This window comes from Daktulosphaira vitifoliae, unplaced genomic scaffold (assembly GCF_025091365.1).
Source record: "Daktulosphaira vitifoliae isolate Bord-2020 unplaced genomic scaffold, ASM2509136v1 Scaffold_1, whole genome shotgun sequence".
NCBI lineage: Eukaryota > Metazoa > Arthropoda > Insecta > Hemiptera > Phylloxeridae > Daktulosphaira > Daktulosphaira vitifoliae.
This window is the reverse complement of record NW_026099572.1, coordinates 77860190-77879861: the sequence shown is the minus strand read 5'-3', so window position 1 is coordinate 77879861 and position 19672 is coordinate 77860190. Positions and strand designations below refer to the sequence as shown.

At 25.3% G+C, this 19672-nt stretch overlaps 2 protein-coding genes across 4 annotated transcripts in view; one reads left to right on the top strand and one right to left on the bottom strand.

The window, feature by feature from the left end:
• LOC126895668 (unconventional myosin-IXAa-like) overlaps window positions 1–8861 on the bottom strand; it is a 31203-nt gene extending 22342 nt beyond the window's left edge. For 2 of the 3 annotated variants that reach the window (XM_050667808.1, XM_050667811.1), the window contains exons 1-13: window positions 8486–8861; window positions 7097–7450; window positions 5636–5879; window positions 5138–5413; window positions 4962–5056; window positions 4722–4884; window positions 4527–4662; window positions 4280–4470; window positions 4037–4212; window positions 3555–3755; window positions 3358–3493; window positions 2025–2223; window positions 1340–1409 (exon numbers count right to left, since the gene is read on the bottom strand). In XM_050667808.1, the coding sequence (XP_050523765.1) occupies window positions 1340–1409; window positions 2025–2223; window positions 3358–3493; window positions 3555–3755; window positions 4037–4212; window positions 4280–4470; window positions 4527–4662; window positions 4722–4884; window positions 4962–5056; window positions 5138–5413; window positions 5636–5879; window positions 7097–7407 (2198 nt within the window). In that variant the 5' untranslated portion in view covers window positions 7408–7450; window positions 8486–8861. The remainder of the gene's footprint in view (window positions 1–1339; window positions 1410–2024; window positions 2224–3357; window positions 3494–3554; window positions 3756–4036; window positions 4213–4279; window positions 4471–4526; window positions 4663–4721; window positions 4885–4961; window positions 5057–5137; window positions 5414–5635; window positions 5880–7096; window positions 7451–8485) is intronic. The other variant, XM_050667809.1, reaches the window with a different exon arrangement.
• Window positions 8862–15330: 6469 nt separating this feature from the next.
• The window catches only part of LOC126895669 (uncharacterized), a 10717-nt gene continuing 6375 nt past the window's right edge, over window positions 15331–19672 (top strand). The window contains exons 1-6 of the mRNA XM_050667812.1: window positions 15331–15629; window positions 16326–16602; window positions 17105–17329; window positions 17518–17873; window positions 18167–18623; window positions 18715–18933. Of these exons, the coding sequence (XP_050523769.1) occupies window positions 15623–15629; window positions 16326–16602; window positions 17105–17329; window positions 17518–17873; window positions 18167–18623; window positions 18715–18933 (1541 nt within the window). The 5' untranslated portion in view covers window positions 15331–15622. The remainder of the gene's footprint in view (window positions 15630–16325; window positions 16603–17104; window positions 17330–17517; window positions 17874–18166; window positions 18624–18714; window positions 18934–19672) is intronic.

Below are 19672 nucleotides of genomic sequence, written 5' to 3'. Positions count from 1 at the left end.
CTATCAAAAAAAACAATTTGATGTAAATCTTTAGATAGTGTTAAAATTAAAAAATAGGTGGATTATTCCAAAAGCTACATGATCTGCTTTTTCCTTATTAATATCCTGGTTAAGATAAAGTATGTCAAATGAAAAAAGGATTATTAAAAAATATAATTTCCCATAAAAAAATTGTGTTGATCCATACACTTTTCAATATGTCATAGCATTATAAAGTTAAAAATGTAAAAAATAAAATCCAGAATTTTCACACAAAAATAGCATTTGGTAGCCATTTTAATCACAAACATAAGTTTAGAGGTCAAATTTTTTTTTTCCATAATAAAGTACATTATATTAGCTTTAATTTAAGATATATATAAAAGTGTCAGACTTTCCGTAACACTTTCAAAAGTTAAGTTGAAAAAGTAGTCATTTCAAATCTTCCCCTGTGGGCAGGTCAAGGATTAAATTTATAAAAAAAATGTACCAAATGACAGGTAGACTTCAAGCATCTATAAAAAAAAAATTATATTGATTTGTTCATTTTTGAAAAAGTTATGGTAGGTTTAAGAAAATTTTTTTTTAAAAATTTCGAAAATTAGCGATTTTTAAATTTGTAATTTTTTTGGAGGTTTCCCCCATTTACGGGAGAATGAGGGAAATTTTTTCAATTTTTGAGGGTAGTGTCTTCGACTAGATACGATTTGTGATCTTTGGACGTATCATTGAAAGATATCGGTTGGGACTGAGAAAAAGTGGTAACAGACACAAAAAAAAAAAACACATAGTAAAACCAATACCTTCTCAGCTTCGCATCAAAGCTAAAAAATGCATTTTTTAAAACAATGAATCTCAAGGAAATTATGGAAATTTATACACTAAAATCATTTTAATATAGTTATGAAATGTAGCTACTTAGATAAAAATATTACTAATAAAAATAGAGATCAATACTTAAAATTTCTTATATAAAAAAAAATATTATTAAAATTGCTTTAGGGCCTTCAATGAAATATTTCCAAGTATTGTTAAGTGATTCATTTATTTATTTTTGAATGTTTTACATGATTTTGTTGTATTTAAGTTAGAACTGTATTTTTTTTACAAAACTCAGTAATTACTAATTAGAAATAGTTTCACCAGAAAAGCCGCCCATTTTTAACAACACAATACATTTTTTGCTCATATGAAATTTTTAATTCAAAGTTCAATTTTAAGTTATTTTTAATATTATATTTTCAACATATAATTAAAATATTCAAATACTGACCTAACTTTCTTATTATTTCTACTAATAAAATAATCTTAATTTTATTTTTTAATTTAAAAAAATATTATAATATTAAAAATAATTTACCTGATTATACTGTCATTTTGCATACTGTTCCGAAACCTTAAGGATATACTGGATGCTTTCACACCATCTACTAAAATTATTTTTAAGTTTTAATAATACGTTCTGGACTTAAATTACATATACATAAAAATCAAATTAGTTTTAAAAGATACACATAGTAGACCAACAGTTTTGAATGTATTTAGATTAAGCAACCCATCTTAAATTATCTTTAGGAAGAAAGATATATTTTTGAAGATGATTTTCAGACAATAAGAACAAACTAAGACTTAAAAAAGGTTTATTTTATTTAAAAATTTTACAAAGATTAATGTATGATACAAAAAGCAAATTGGACTCCTTTGAAGTATATAAACTCTTACATTATGAGACCAGTATTTTATATACCCATCCGAGATGGTTGCCTAATTTGGATAAACTATTGATAGTCACTAAGAAATTATTGTAGTAAACGTTGAAAATTGCAAATGTACCTATTTAATAGTTTTAAAGACTTTCACTGAAGCACATAATTACACAATGTTTGTATTATTATTTTATTATTTTCAATTTTATTTAGTCATAGAAAATATAGGACTGAGTAAACTGAGTCAAATCATCTGTTCCCTCTTAAACTGAGTTGAAGTAAAATAAATAATATTTGAGTAAAATAAAAATAAATTTTATTAAATTACTTATTAATTACCTCTACTTTGGCGATGTTTTCGACCTGCTTCTTGAAATGAAAAATAGCTTCTAAAAAATGCCCTTACAATAGCCCAACGAAAAACAGCAACTGGATCAGCACCAACTAGTTCTCTTACAAAAGCCATACTACTGTTTTTTAAAACACCAACAATGTCTTGACGCATTAAATCTAAATTTTTTTCTCTCATTTCAAACACCTAAATCAATACCAACATACTTATTATTATTATTATTTTTGAATATAATATTGATTATCTATCTATTTAATTATAATAATAATTAATAACATTATATTTTTCAGTTTAATCTTGAAAAATCAGTTAATGTAATAACTATGAATAAAAATTAAAGAAATGATATATATATTTATATTTGATATTATTATAATTTAGTAGTTAGCTACTCATTTGGCATACATTAAAATTTGAATATTAAAAATTTAAAATAGAAGTACAAGTGAATCTTGATGACCCAATACTATGATAGTGAGGCACACGCAGTAAAAAATTTTGTTTTTAAATTGCTATTCAACAAATCAAAAGCCATTACAGAAAAATTCTGATCCTAAGAATTATAAATTAAAATAACAATATAACCAATAACTTGAAAATCCTTAACTTGAAATGTGTTATTTTTAATTTGGATCAAGCTTGAAGTCAAGTGACACCACCTAGTACAATTAACATATTCTCGAAAAATTATAGCTATAAACTCATACCTGATTGTAGCACATGTAGAAGCATAGAAAAGAATTTGTCACAGTTATGGTAAATTTTGAAATTGTTAAAGAATTGGCTATAAAATTTAAATCAACCGTTGAGTTAACTGATGAAGTTGTAAAAGAATGGCTCACTCGATCATTAGATTAAAATGCACAACTTTTGACAGATGATGAATTATTAGAAGAAATTATGTATGAAGAAAACAACATAGATATAGAGCTAAATGTCATAATACTATTGCAACACACTGGTAATTATATTGATGCTATAAATGTACTGAATACCTACAGAAAATGGTCAGCAGGTAATAATAGGCCAGATAAAGCACTTTTACAACTAAAAAAATGCAAGAAATTTAAGAAAATATATTTAAGCCCGAAATAATAAATATATAACTGACTTTTTAAAGTTTATTATGGTTTTTTTATTTGTACTAAATAACAAACGTTATATGTAATAAATTTAACTTTTTTCAACAATATAATTTTAATATTATAATTGGTATATAATATATTTTACATGTAATCTCTGGTAATACAGCACTATTAAGGTCCCATATATTGCCGTATTATTGAGATTCACTCGTATAAAAATAAAAATTTTAATAACCTGGTATTTAACTCTTCCAGCATAATGGCGAACAATAAATGCATTCTCTTTACGTTGAGGCATTTCATAAAATTTATTGTCTTTATGAACAGAGTTAAATTTTTGTAACAATGTTTCACAAGATGAACCAGGAAAACTAATAATTAAAATTATATATTAATTTAATACATCTATTGCATGTACAGTAAGGTACTCACTTGCACTGATCATCTAATACACACAATAAACCATTTGGTTTACCTTCTATCATTTGTAAACAACCAGTGTTATCTAAAAAATCTATATCACTCCAATTTATTCCTTCTTTTCTATATTCTTCTTGTTCATACTTAAAAACATGTTGATTAAAATAATACTGAAGATGTTCATTAGCATAATTGATGCAAAATTGTTCGAAACTATAAAATCACGATAATAAGCATTATAAGACATTGCTTAAGAAAAATGTATAAGTATAAGTATTCAAATATGAGTTTTTGTTTTATCTAGACTCATTAATATATAAAAAAAAAAATTTAGTAATAAGTCTAAACAACTTAAGCATTATAACTATATTATAATTGCAAATATATTTTAAGAAAAACTTTTTATACATTTTTCATTTTTAAACATTTTGTATATTACTTCTACATTTTTCTTGGGTAAAATAATATGAATGAACTTTTTAATTTTTAAATACCTGTTAGAATTCCCAAAGTCTTCAAAACCAAATATATCTAAAACTCCAATAGAATTTCCTTGGTGATCTCTTAAAGTATCTTTTTTTGATAACAAAGCATGGTTAACTTGCAAAACAATCCAGTCAAATAAAGCCCCATAAAGACACTTAGCCATTGCATCTCTAGCTGCTATAGCCTTTATAATAATTTAAAAAAAGTAAATAGTGTTAAACAATTAACTATTATAAAAATTAAAATATTACCTCAGGTAATTTATAATTTATTACTAATGTTTCTCCAGAAGCTTTAGCTCGTTTTGCTGTTAATGCAGCTAGTAAAGTTTCTTGTTTTACTCTTAAAAGTTGAGAAATCAAAAAAACTATTTCAGGATTACGAACAGCAACAGCTTCATCGTGATGATATGCTGACTTCCGAGGTTGGAAGTCAACATTACCTAAAAGAAATGTATAGCTTAAAAAGGATTTTCATTAAAATAATAATTTTTTTTACCTAGAAGTAAAACAGCAGAGAGTACAGCAAACAATCTACGTTGTTTTTCTGGGGTGAACCCGACCATTTCCATTGATTGTTTTAGTCTAGAAAATTCATATTTTTCATCTAAATTTCCCAAAGTATAACAACCACTCTGAAATAAAAATAAATATATTTAGGTAAAATTGTGATTTTTTTTTTTAGATAAATTACCCCATTTAAATAGTTATAGTATTCTACTTTATGGAGGTGTAAAGATTCTTTTTCAGTATCATTTGCCCCATTTAATAAATAATAAAACACATGATAATTTCGCTCATTTTGACCTTGAGAACATATTCTAGATTTTTCTAGTAGGTATTTCTGTACAACCGCTCTAAACACATTTATTAAATTATACAAATCAATTAAAATGAAAAAGATGTTTTTTTTTATTTTTTTATTTGTTCTTACCCATGTACCATTCCATTTTCTTTGTAATTTACCTGAATGAATTTACCAAATCTACTTGAATTATTATTATGAGCAGTTTTAGCATTACCAAAAGCCTAAATATAACATTTTTTCAAATTTAATTACAAATGTAAGATTTCACATTATTTTAAATAAAATTTTGTATAAAAACCAACCTCTAATACTGGACCTGCGCTAAGTATTGTTTGTTCAACTCCACTACCGTGGCTTCCTTTTTGGCTCAATGCAGTGAGATGGTGTAAAAGAAAATTAGTTGATTCAGTTTTACCACTACCACTTTCTCCACTTATCACAATACACTGATTTTTTCTTTCCCTTAGCATGCAGTGATATGCTGCATCAGCAATTGCAAATATATGTGGAGGCAATTCTGGACCAAGTCTTCTGTTTTGATACAGCTTTACATATTTTGGATTATATATTGGATGAAACTATAAAAATGTTTTCCTTTAATTATTTCTTAAAATATAAGTCAATTTTTTTAAATGATACAAATTATCAAACAGGCCTTAATATTTTTATAAAATATAGCTTAGCCAGTAATAATTTTTTTATGTACATATTTAAAATCTCAAAAATAAATTAACTGTGAAGAGTTTTAATATTTCCTTGAAAAATAAGCTCAACAATTAATGAGTTAGTTTTTATACTACCTTAAAAGGATTAACAGCAATTAAAATTGACCCAACATAAGTATAAATATGTCCAGCAATAAATCGTGCCCTGAGGTTATCTAAAAGTGTTTGTTCATTGAGATCTGGAAGCTGACAAAGGTCTGGGTACTCTCTATCTTGAGGTTGATAAAGAAATCTATAGAAATAATCTCGTATAAGTTGTGGATCCATGGTAAAACCATCAGCCCATAAATTATCTGATAATTTTTCTCTTAAATAAAATCTGTAAAAATTAATTTATTAAATAAAAATCAATTTAAACATATATAAATTTGAGTAATATTTGAATTGATCAATTTTAAACCGAACCTTTAGGTTCAAAAATTATACTTAGAATTTGAAAAAATTGAACTAAACTTTTCCTTTGTAAATCTGGGCTTAATATTAAACAAGTAAAATCAAATATTATCCTAAATTTTGACGAATAATAATATAAAAATTTTTTTACCTCAACATTATTAAAATTAATGTTTAGTTTGAGTTTAAGCGTGTAAAATATTTAAAGGTTTAGAATTTTAAAGTTTGATTTAGGATTAGTTTTTTTAAATTTTATTTCTGCTATATGTTCTTGATATTTTTAATTTGATTATTGTTAATATTAAATGGAAATTTAATATTTATTTATAATTTAAAATTTTTGCATATCTGAGGGATTGATGTGTTAAATATAATTGTTTATATTATTAAAATTATTATCTTTATTTTATTGTTTAGTTTACTAATTAAACCAATGAAAAATAATTGTGTATTATAATGGTATGTATGATATTTTATTCATTGTTAAGTCATTTTTATTTAATAGTATTTTTTAAGTCCATATATGTTAATATCATACTCCATATAAATAGTTAAAATAGGCTAATTTTGTTTAGTGAACAGTTGAGTCTGGGAAATTAATTTCTGTTTTTGGTGTAAATTATTTTTATTTTACTTAAATGTGTTAACATTTTTTCAGTTTGCCTATTAGTACTTCAAAACAGTATAAAAATATCATTTACATATCGCTATGCACAACAAATAAAATAGTAACTTAAAAAAATCCATTTTAAGATTATAAGGTATTTGAATTAGATTTTACTCTTCTTACAATAACTTTCATTAAAATATAAACAATTTGGATTGAATTGGAATTAAACTGCTAAGAAAATTAATTAACATATAACATGTAATCAAAGAGTAATTTTTATTTTTGATATCCTGAAAAGTGAGTTACTGCTTTATTTGTAGTGCATATCGATGTAAAAAATTTGAAATAATGTTTTATTTAAATTTTACTTTGTTTATTATAAAATTATTTTTTAAACACTGCATTAAATTATTTTAATCATATTCCAGGTTTTGTTTAAAAAAATGTATTTATTAGTTTATTTTAAAAAAAATTGTTAAATATGATTTGATTTTAAGATTGAAAGTTCGATTTGTAACATCACTAATAAATACCTATAATATTCTTGTTGTGTATTTCTACGAGGCTGAGGCCATAATAGCATAACAGCCACCGGACATTCTAAAGGACCAAGCCTACGCTCTTTACATTCTCGACCAAGAGCATCTCCAACTACTTCAGCTAATTCAAAAGTACCGCCATAGCCTGTACCACATCCTCCCGATAAAGAGAGGCGTTCTACAATGCAACTGACAATTTCATCTGAAGTAGTTTGTTTACTAGCTTCTACACTAAGTGCTTCATAGCATTGTGATAGTGCACCTACAAATACTTGTACTATGTATCTCTGATTGCCTTCACCCATGTCACCTAAAATTTAGGCTCTAACAAATTGTGTCATTGATTATCTAAACAAATATAATATAACATAACATTAATAATATTACAAAATATTTTAATATTTTTATTTATATAAAAAAGAATAAATTAATTGCTTAAAGTAAAGTATGTAAAACACTATTTTTGCAAAAATGATATATATGATTTTTTAATGAAAATTTCTAAGTTTACTATTAACAACTCTAATTGGTTTATGAATACTGTAAAAAATAAATACACAATGTGTTATATTGATGTTAAAAAGAGCTCAATAACTAAATATTTTTCTAAAACCACTAAATCTAATAAAAACTTCAATTTTTCTTCTTCTGTTCTAGCTTTGAAATATTACAAATAAATTAAAAATTAATTAACTTATTCAAACTTAAATTTATTATTGATAAAAATTTTTATAATATATGATAAAATTAAATAAATTTAGAGATTAAATGAGGTTTAAATAATTTATAATACAAGATGCCTTATATTTGTGATATGAAAATTGAACCTTTGATTGAGTAAACAATAAAAGTAGGAAAATCATGACATTGTGAAACATGAAGGAATGTTTGCAAATATTTTAAATGAAATAATTCAAATATTTTATATATCAAAATATTCAACTTAAAATAATTAAAAGTAGTAAATTGTAAATATCAAATTTAATAATTAAGATTTTGTATTAAATAAGTAGATGTGCAAGAATAAAATTTTAATAAATATTATTTTATTAGCATATTAAATAAATTAGAGGTTCTTCTAAAAAACATAAAACTTAATAAACTATTAAGAAATTTTTGTTATCAGAAAATGTAATTTATACACAAAATAGTGAGTAAATTTCTAAATATCTATTATTTAAATTTCTATTAGAAATAAATTAAAAATTAAACAGAGGAACTTGAAAATAATGAAATATATTTATTTGATTTTTTAGTTACATTAGTCTAAAGTTAATTATGTTATTTCTAATAAAACAGCTATTAATTTCAATGTAATTAAACAATTAAAACTTAAAATTCACATCAAATACTTTACAACTAAAACGAATTTAACTAGCATACTTGAAATTTTTCATGTGTATCAGTAAATACGTGTTTTGATTACATGACTAAAAGATGAAATAATAATAAAATTTCAAATATCTCATCGTTTTGCACTTAGTAAGCAACGAATTATCCGGTAAGCACTTTCAATAGCTCACGCACTTCACTAAGTACACATAGATTATAGACGAAACGAGACCAAAGGAGGTCGGTAATGCGTTGATAAACAATCAGGTAGGTAGACATTTACCCAACATTATAATGAATAACGTTGGATAAATTTGTAGCTTTTAAATTCCCGATAAAGAATTCACGTCGGTAAATATTTTTTCTTATAACGAGACTGAAAAAACAGAAATTACTACTCCGGACTGAGATGAATACCGCTACGCATGCGCAACTGTCTCAATCGAGGATTTTGTGATACGCGTCAATTGGCTGTAGTGCGCGTGCGCTTCAATTTTCTCACGGCCCTAGATTGGGAATTTTCCTGACTAAACCCGAATACGTGTACGATAAACGTTACGTTGTACACATCCCTTAACTGATAAATTTTACTGATAACATATCAAAATCGTCGCTTATAGTATGCATCTCAAAATTTGACTAAATCAGATTTTTTATCAATAATGATAAAAGAAATTTCTCTGAACATTTTTTTTTTCTCCAAATATTTTTATGAGACTCGTAGTTTTAATATAATTTTAAAAATAAAATCACCTCTTGTGTTAAAAGGTGTATAATACAAGTTTGATTTTTTATCTTCCTGAATGAAAACCTTTTACCTATTGTGTGTTGATAAAAACGAGTATTTTAAATAAAAAAATTCAGAAAATTAATTAAATGTTTTGTTAAAGAGGCTTACACGCTAGGCGTTTAAATGCGCGCGTACGCGTTTTTAAAAACGCGGCGTTTTGAACGCAAACGCCGTTCATGTGCATACTATAAGCGTTTTGACGCGTTTTTACAATGAAAATTAGCCCGCCAAAAGCTACAGTATAATCATAACAGATTCCTCGTGGTAGCATTTGCTCTGAATATTTTTTTATTTTTTAAAGTATAAAATTAGTTAAAATAAGTATGGATACATTAGATGATGTTGAAGTTGCATGCGTTGTATACGCCATGTATCTACGCTGTATAAAAAAACATAAAATAAATAAAAAAACAACTATTCGTAAACATTGGGTTCACCCCCTAAATTAAAAAAGACCTCGAGAAGGTCAATTTCAAGTTAATTTTTTAACTTTGAGGAGTTATCCTGAAGAATTCTTCAGGTACTACCGTATGTCTATACGCTCGTTTGATGAATTGGTTAGTTGAGTTATTTACTGTATTTTAAAATTTTTAACTGTAACATAAAAAAAAACATTCATTAATTTGAACAAAGCAGGTTTATATTCAAGGGCGTCATTATGAAGGAGGATTACCTCATATAATAATAATTACCCTGTGAAAATCCAATTTTTTGAGGGGGGAAATAAACAATTTTATTTGTACATTCCCTCAAGACTGAATACTTAGTACATCACGACTAATACTGACATGTATTTGAAATGNGTAGCATTTGCTCTGAATATTTTTTTATTTTTTAAAGTATAAAATTAGTTAAAATAAGTATGGATACATTAGATGATGTTGAAGTTGCATGCGTTGTATACGCCATGTATCTACGCTGTATAAAAAAACATAAAATAAATAAAAAAACAACTATTCGTAAACATTGGGTTCACCCCCTAAATTAAAAAAGACCTCGAGAAGGTCAATTTCAAGTTAATTTTTTAACTTTGAGGAGTTATCCTGAAGAATTCTTCAGGTACTACCGTATGTCTATACGCTCGTTTGATGAATTGGTTAGTTGAGTTATTTACTGTATTTTAAAATTTTTAACTGTAACATAAAAAAAAACATTCATTAATTTGAACAAAGCAGGTTTATATTCAAGGGCGTCATTATGAAGGAGGATTACCTCATATAATAATAATTACCCTGTGAAAATCCAATTTTTTGAGGGGGGAAATAAACAATTTTATTTGTACATTCCCTCAAGACTGAATACTTAGTACATCACGACTAATACTGACATGTATTTGAAATGGTATTTTCATTAAATCCATTCTTTTATTTTAGGGTGTATTATTATTTTTAAGCTTATACTTTACAATATAAATATTATATATTTATTATTTTTCTATGGTATACGTTTATTAAAACAATTGTTAATAAGTATACCGCAAATACCCCCAAAAACACCACTTCGTGTACAATTGTGTAATAATATAATTATACTTTGTATGCTAGAAAGATTTTTAATTCATTATTTTACAATCATTAATTTAAATCAATAACATAATTCAACACTAGTTTGTTCAATTTTTAAGTTTTTTAGTTATTATCTTACACGTACAGAACAAAATATATTCAACATTTTATATTCATTTATAACATTTATATTCAAAAACATTTTATTTTAATTTTACTACTAGACCTAAATATGTATATAAAATATATTAATTGCCTTTTTATGGCAAATATATATAATATATATATTTGCCATAAAAAGGCTAATTAAGTATTTCCTGGATGATTATAAAACATTAAAACACACATTTATAAACTATAATTTTTTTATGGTAAATGGAGTATTTGTAAACATCGCAAGAAGACTGACGAACATTAAACATAATTAACAAATTATATTTCTAGGACATTGAATTTTGTAAAAAAATTTAATTTTATATTTTTATTTTAAAGAAATTTACATTAAACCCAATTAATCAGGAAAAGTTTGTAAGACATTTTAAAAAACAAGTTAAAAAACTCAAAAATAATTTTACCGATATCATTTATGAAAGAAAAATTGTTTACTTAAATATTTATATTCAAATTTATGTTTGTTAATTTGGTTCAAAATGACAGTCTTTTTTACAATGATCTCTATTCACAGTTATCCCACTGGACCATATAGCTGAATAAAGAATTTTAAGTAGATTTTAAGTTAAAACTTTATTTTTTTTTAGTTTAACCAAAAATTAGATCTATAAACTTTAGTTTAGATCAATATAAAAAAATATGTGTTTCAAAAAAGATTTTAAATTATTTTGTTAAGTATTTTAAGTAATGTAATGGATAAAATAATTAAATAAAATCTCATATAATATTAAATTAAAAAAAAATATATGAATTATCTAAAATTTAAAGATTCTATTAGTTGGATCAAAACTCCAAAAAGAGGATACTTGTTTAAGATTATCAATACCACCAGAAGAGCGACTTACAGTTACATTGAGGTAAAAGTATTAAATATTTGTTAATAATGTGGACTTTGACTCATTGAATTAATTTAGTCGGCAAATTTATCACTAACAGTTGGCAAAATTCAATCCACACCCTCCTTAAAATTATCTGTAGGACCGCCCTTATTGAAATCAAAATAATATATTAAAACTACGACAATGTTTGCTAAAATAGCTATGTTATAAAGATATTATGTATTGTGAGTATAATTTAAAAATATTAAGGTGGTCCTAATTATAAAAAAATAGGTATTCATAGGAATGTAAAAAACATATAAATTTTTTTTTTTGTGGCTGTGACCATTTTTTATTAGCTCCCACTTGACTGATATTGATAGTCAAAAGATCACAAAATGTTTCTAGTTGAAACTATAAATTAACTTGATCAACTAATTTTTAACAATTAATAAAACGTATAAGAACTGCATATACAGAATATGAACCCATAAATTTGTCCATTTTTTTTTAATTATATAAATACTTCCCACAAAAAGTTAAAATAAAAAATTTCAAATAAAATGTTCGACAAAATTTAATTTTTATGATTTATATTATTTGAAGTAATTCCATAATGAGTTCCTATGTAAAACTATACATATATACTAATAATAATATTTTCCCCTATTAATATTCAATTTTAAAGTATAAAGTACTTATATAAATTGAAATGTATTAAGCTAATACACATGATCGTATTAATTTTATTAACATATATATATATATATTCATGTACTTTATTTAATACTTACCTGTATTCCAAATTGACTCTTCCAAATATATGGAATTAATAAAATTTTCTGTGTCAAAAGACATGATAGTTAGAAGACAAAAGGAAATGAATCCAACATAATATGTGAAAATAGATTGAATGAACCCTCACGTGCCCATGGTTCAATTTAAATGCGGGTGTTTTATATAAAGCGATTAATCGCCGCGTTTTTAAAAACGCGTACGCGGGCGTTTCAACGCCTAGTGTGTAAGCCTCTTAAAACTGAAAAATAATTTATTCATTTTTTTATACAAAATACTTTTAAAAAGTACATAAATTCTTTGTGTGATATGAACATCGTATCTAGAGCACTGGAATCATAGGTGTAAACCTGGCAATAGCTCGATACGTTTATCTGAAGATAAAATTGGCTATTTAATCTATTTCAAACTTTCAAAATTGTTTTTTTTCATTTTTGTGGAGGCATTTGCAAAAAAATAAGATATAGAAACAATTTATCTCCCAGATTGTTTTGTTAAATCAATATGTACTTTTACACTTGTGATATACAGAAATAAAATAATTATTAAGTTGAAGCATTTTAAAGTTTACATATCTATATTACTTTATTTTATTAAATAATTTATTTTTTGTTTAGCCGGTACAATAAAAATATAAAATAATTGCAATAAAAAAAATAATGTTATATGTTAATAACACTTCAATTTTATAAATATAAATAAAAACATTTTATCATTAATTAACAACTAAATGCACCTAAAACAGTTCAAATTACCCCAGAAATTAATTAATCTGATCAAAGCAAACATCCTACACACGGAAATCAAGATCAGAGTTGGCAATATTGTGTAACAAGGGATACCAGTATCGACTGGTTTGAGACAAGGGAACGCTCTGTCAACCATGCTTTTTAATATAGCGTTAGAAAGGGTCATCAGGGAGAGCCGTATTGAAGATAACGGTGTACGTTTGGGAGGTTGCATAATAAGAGTATTGGCCTACGCAGACGATATAGTATTACTTGCGGAAAAGAAGGAAAATCTCAGGGAGCAAGCGGGAAAACTATTAGATACGGCAAAAAGAATAGGTTTAGAAATAAACAATGAAAAAACTGAGTACATGATTGTGCAGAGAGGAGAGCTCGCGGATCACGTTCAGCCATTTTTGGAAGTTGGGCAGTACAAGTTTCAGAGAGTGCAAGAGTTCAAATATCTGGGATCAATATTGACACAAAAAAACGATGAACATATTGAAATAAAAGCAAGACTCCAATCCGGTAATAAGTGTTACTATGGACTAAGTAAGTTATTAAAAGCGAGAACGTTATCAAAGAACCTCAAGATACAACTGTATCGCACCCTCATCCGTCCAGTGGTAATGTATGGTTGTGAAGTATGGACATTACGGAAATCAGATCAAAACAGATTACTGATATTCGAAAGGATCTTTGGTACGTGTATAGATGAGACCACGGGGGAATGGAGAATTCGAAAAAACGAGGAACTTAAACTGCTGTACCAAATGCCTGATATAATTAGAGAAATTAAAAAAAGGAGACTTCAATGGGCTGGACATGCATGGAGAAAAGAAGGAACTTTAATCCGAATGGTTCAATGTGAGATCCCCCAAGGAAAGAGACCCTTGGGACGACCCCGACTAAGATGGGAAGACCAAGTCAGGAAGGATGTACAAATGATAGACCCAAGTGCCAATTGGAATGTACTAGCGATGGATATGGTGAAATGGCAAGATATATGTTTGAATGTATGATCTTAATGGTCGAATGCAAAAAGAAGAAGAAATGCACCTAATATTTTACTCATTTTACTAATAAACTTATAAGTCTTGGCGGAAATATAGTCAGATTTATTATTATCATCGTGGAAATTAATTGTAATGCTGTGTACGAAAGGTATTTATAAGTACAAAACAATAAGTAATAAAAATTTCAATACTTACCTTATTATTGAAATATAACATTATTTTATATTTTATAATATTCAAGATACTACTGGGTAGTCTAATAAAGTTCATCTTAAAATATACGAATGCAACAATTATATGAATAAATTAAAGTAATCAATATGTTGTATTGTTGAAACAAAATATCTTATTTTACTTTATTATTATTCATACGAATGATACGTATCTGAAACATTTAAAATGTTTATAATTATATTTATATAAGTAATTAATCATTATATCACATTGTTATTATGTATACTTAAAATAAGAATATACTATATTTTGATAGCATTAATTGATCATTTTTAATGTTAATAACATTAAAATATATAATATATTAAATATATTCATATATAATCAATTAAGTTCAGTAAAATTATATTTCATTTGTTGTTTATGAAACTTTTTTGGCATTATTTGAAACTAATACTAATTATTTTAATATTTAAGAACTATGAATATTATTATAATTAAATTTAATTTAAATAATTTGTGACATTATAGAAATAATTTATTTTCATTATAATTCTCAATTTTAAGGACTTGTCAATAAAGAATAAAANCTATGTTCTAAGTTAGACCTAATCGCACATTTATGCCAAATTTCATAAAATTCGGTTCAGTAGTTTCGGCGTCCATCGCGGACAAAAATCTGACATTAGATTTTATATATATAAGATTTCGCGAAGCCCTTTAGATATTCGAGCATACCTCAAAGACAATATATAGAATTAAAAAAAAAAACTTAGCAGATCGTTCGATAAAACTACAGTGCAACCACTGCTCTCATGTAATATATTTGTGTTTGTTGTGGTATTAATGTTGATATGATAACGCTAGTTGAGGTAGTCGACGACTATGCAGTTGTCGCAACTCGATCTCGACAATGTGCAAGTTGAAAATGTCGACAGTCGATGGGTCAAAGAGGTGTTGACTATCGTTTTGTTTCTATATCACACACTGACCAAATGACGCTTTGATGTTATCGCAATTCATTATAAAATTAAATAAGAAATACTGATGGTCCATATTTCGTGATAACAAATTATATTTAGTGTTCTGGAGTAATTTGCAACATCATTTTTTATGATTAATACTTTAAAAAGAAATTTACATATATCATTAAAAGAATTATAAAAAATTATTCGTTACTTGTCTGCAGGAATGGCAGGTAAGCTCATATTCAAGTTGTCCTCCATTATGGGGACATAACATTTTGTTCGTGAAAATCGTACTAATTTTAAAAATATTTACTATTAATTTACCCCTCGCGTTACAATTTTTTTTTTTTTAAACAAAATTGAATAAAAGAAATAATATAACAATCAGTAATCTTTATACTTAACGCCCTAATATTTTAAAAAATGATCAAATGAATAGGTTTATGATTAACTTAACATTAGAAAGTTAAATTAGTTTTATTGAATTGTAAACTTTATTTGAATGAACATTAAAGAATGATACGAAAAATACATTTTTACTAAATTTGAATATTTCAAAATATTTATCGCTACCAAATCAAACGTTTATTAATTGTTTGTCAAAGAATGTTAGTAAAAATATCAATTGTAATAAAAATAATTATCAATTTGTAATTAATACTAAAAATTAAAATCAATAAATATATTTTTAATTTTTTAATATATGTCATAAAAATGTATTAATTTAAATCTCTAAAAAATATTTTTAGAGACAGTACTTTTTACCTATACTCTCCAAATTACTAGCAAATACTTCTAAATTTTCAAACTTTCAAAAAATGAGATGCTCAATTTTATGTTTTAAAAAATTAGAAATGACCTGTAAAAATTATTTTTATTTAAGTATTAAAAAATGTATTTACAGTAAAACCTCTGTTTTAATTTAGATCATAATTACTGTGACAATGTTGATGATAATAAAATTAAATCAGAACCATCTAGCAGTGAAAATGATGACTCTAAATATGCTGCATCTTTATCTGATGATCCTGATTATATTGTACCTAAACCTGGACCACAAACAAGGCTTAGAACAAGGAAAAAGTTAGAACAATCTATTTGGACACCCGTTAGGACTGCCCCTGGTTTAAGACCTAATTGCATTATTTATTATGATGGCAATGGATATGCTTACCACAATCATAAAATTGCAAATAATAAGAAGTAATAAAATTTAATTAATACGAAAAATTTTTGTAGTGCATCTTTAATATAATGTTTAAAAGATATGTTTAAACATATGTTTAAAAGCATAAGGTGTGGTGCAGTGGACCATTTATTCCTTTCTGTAGCATTGATATTCAGCTGAGTTTTTTACTCTTGGTTCTCTGATGTGTAAACATATGCAACTTATTTACTCACGTCTTACCTCCTCAGTCTTTATGAAGTTATGTTAGGTCAAAATCCAATGTAAAAATCCTATCAAATTTTTAAAATAGAGCCGATTCCAAATAGCTGGAAAAGAGGCTAAAAGGATAAGATGATGCTAAGGGCTATATAAAAGGATGTATGTCTAACCAATTTTTTTTAATTTAGCTTTTCCATACTAGTTATAAGCTTCAACAAAAAAAATTTGGTTCCTTTTACAACTAGATAACTCATTTATTAATTAAACATTTTATATATAAAAAAAAGTTTTTCTTATATTATTAATATTTCTATTTAGGTATTTAAAATGTACACAAAAAAGTATAAAAAATAAGCCTTGTCCAGCTAGAGCAGTTATCCGTAACCAAGATAACATGATAAGGCATTCTGGTGAACCACACACACATAAACCAAGAAATTATGAAGATGAATTATTAAAAAGAAATTTCTTAATGAAAATTAGAGAACGAGCTATCAGTGAAAATACACCTAATAGAAAAATATTTGATGAAGAACTTAAAAAGTTTGTTCTTTATTTTTTATATATATATATATATAAGATAAATAATACATGTATAAAGTATTCAGTAAGTAAAGAAACGGGTTTCTTTAAGATTAAAGATGATAATTTTTAGAATATCTAACTGAGTATTAATAAATTCCTATCCCACTTGTCTATGCCATACAAAAATAATAATTGTTTCATTTTAGAACTCCTAAGTTACGTGGTAAAGTTTCATTTCCAAGTACCGCTAGAAGAATGCAAAGATTTCGTCAGCCACAAAAAATGCAAGGTCCTTTATTTCCTATTGAAGATAATGAGCTTCTCAATGCCATAAATGATTACAAAAACATTCTAAGTATAGACAAAAATAATAGTGAAGAGTATAAGACTGATGAATCAACTGAGGAGTTTGACCCAGCTAGTCACATGGAAGTAATTGAAGTAAATGATATGTTTGTTGAAGGTGAGGAGAGTATAAATCAAGATGAAGGATTAAGTATCAAGGAAAATAAAGAAAACATGTCCCTTAACACACAACCTGAAAAAACTGTGAATATGTTTTGTAAGTTAAAAATTTATCAATTATTATTATATGGAATAACCGAGTGGTTTTTGTATATCAGTGAATTATTTTATTTTATTTATTTTTTAATGATTGATTCAATTAAAAAGCTAATAAAGTTTAATATAAATAATTATTTTAATGGTTTTGGAGTAAATAAGACAATTTACTTTTAAAAAACAATTCCAATTTTATTACAAGAATTAAATTACTATGAAGAATAATAATGAATATAAGTTTAAATACAACTTAAAAATTTAATTATAAATTATAAAAATAATTAATTATTTTAGGTTGTATTTACTGTAATAAATGGCAAGAAGCACAAATTTATGAATTTGTTCCTAATGAAAAATCTAAAATAATTGAATTTAAAGATAAACCACTTAAAATATTAGAAGATGAATTGATTACTTCTAATAAACAAAAAACTGCATCTTCTAAAAATAATACACATATTAGTACTAAAGAAATTATCAAAAATTACTCTGAAACTCAGAATATTGTGTCTGAAAATTGTGATGATGTCTCAGAATCAATTAATCAAGAAGTACCCAGTATAATTTCAGAAAGTAATTCAGTAGAAAATGATCGGTCTGATTTTTTGGAAGTGAACAAATTGAATAAACAAAATGTCAAAAAGAAATCAAAAAGAAAATTAGGCTTTTTACAAATGCGGATTGATTCAACAATATATTTTGACAATATGGGATATAGCTATCAGATTCAAAATGAAAAAAATGATAAAAAGTTTGTAATAATTTTTAAAACCAAAAACTATCATTTAAAAATCACATTCACATGTATTCTTATTATAATTCTGAATTATATTTTTTAATAGGTACTTGAGATGTGTAGTTTGGGGGAAAAAAAAATGTCCTGGACGTGCACATTTAAATAAAAATACAATGGCTATAACACGTTCTAGGGGTCATAATCATTTACCATCTACTAATAGTAATGCAGAAAAGCAAGCTCGTGCATTTTTACATGCTATTAAAGGAAGAGCACAAGATGAAACTACACCATTAAAAACAATTTATGAAGAAGAAATAAAAAAGTAATATAACATCGCTTAAGATACAATACCGATATCTCACTTATTGGTCAAATTGAGTTAGTAACCCTATGTTATTTTAATTTTTGTTAGGTGAGCTAAAACAAACATATATGTAACAATACCATATTGGGTATAATTTAAAAAAATACTATGTAAGGATTAGTTGTATTTTATTGTTCTCTTGAAAAGCTAATATGATCATCTTAAGCGATGATAATATTAAAATAAAACGTATTATTTAATAAGTTAAAAATAAATTAAGAAACTTTTTCTAGGACCTTAAAATAATATTTGTTGATTTCAGTATTGGTTTTTTGGGTTATTATGAATCTTATAAAATTATAATATTTAAGTATTACTACAGTATGAGCTATCAGGTTAATTTGAATTCAAAGTTTTGGTTTTTTTCTGAGTTTATTTCTTTAAGTTAAAATCTAATTTTGATTAGTTAACCATTAAAATTGATATAGTAATTTACAATCTAATAATTACTATATTTTTGATTCTTAAGTATTAAAATTTTTGAAAAAATAAAATATTGATTATTTATTAATTATTAGATCTTTATATAATATTGACTTCGTACATTTGTAAAATTTGTTTTATTTATCTTAAATTTCATTTTCTTGAAACCTAACAATACTTTTTAACTTTAAAAAATTCCTTATTTAATTTAGCTTCGGTGCGAAGCTGAGAAGGTATTAGTTTTACTAAGATGTGTTTTTTTTTTTTTTTTTTT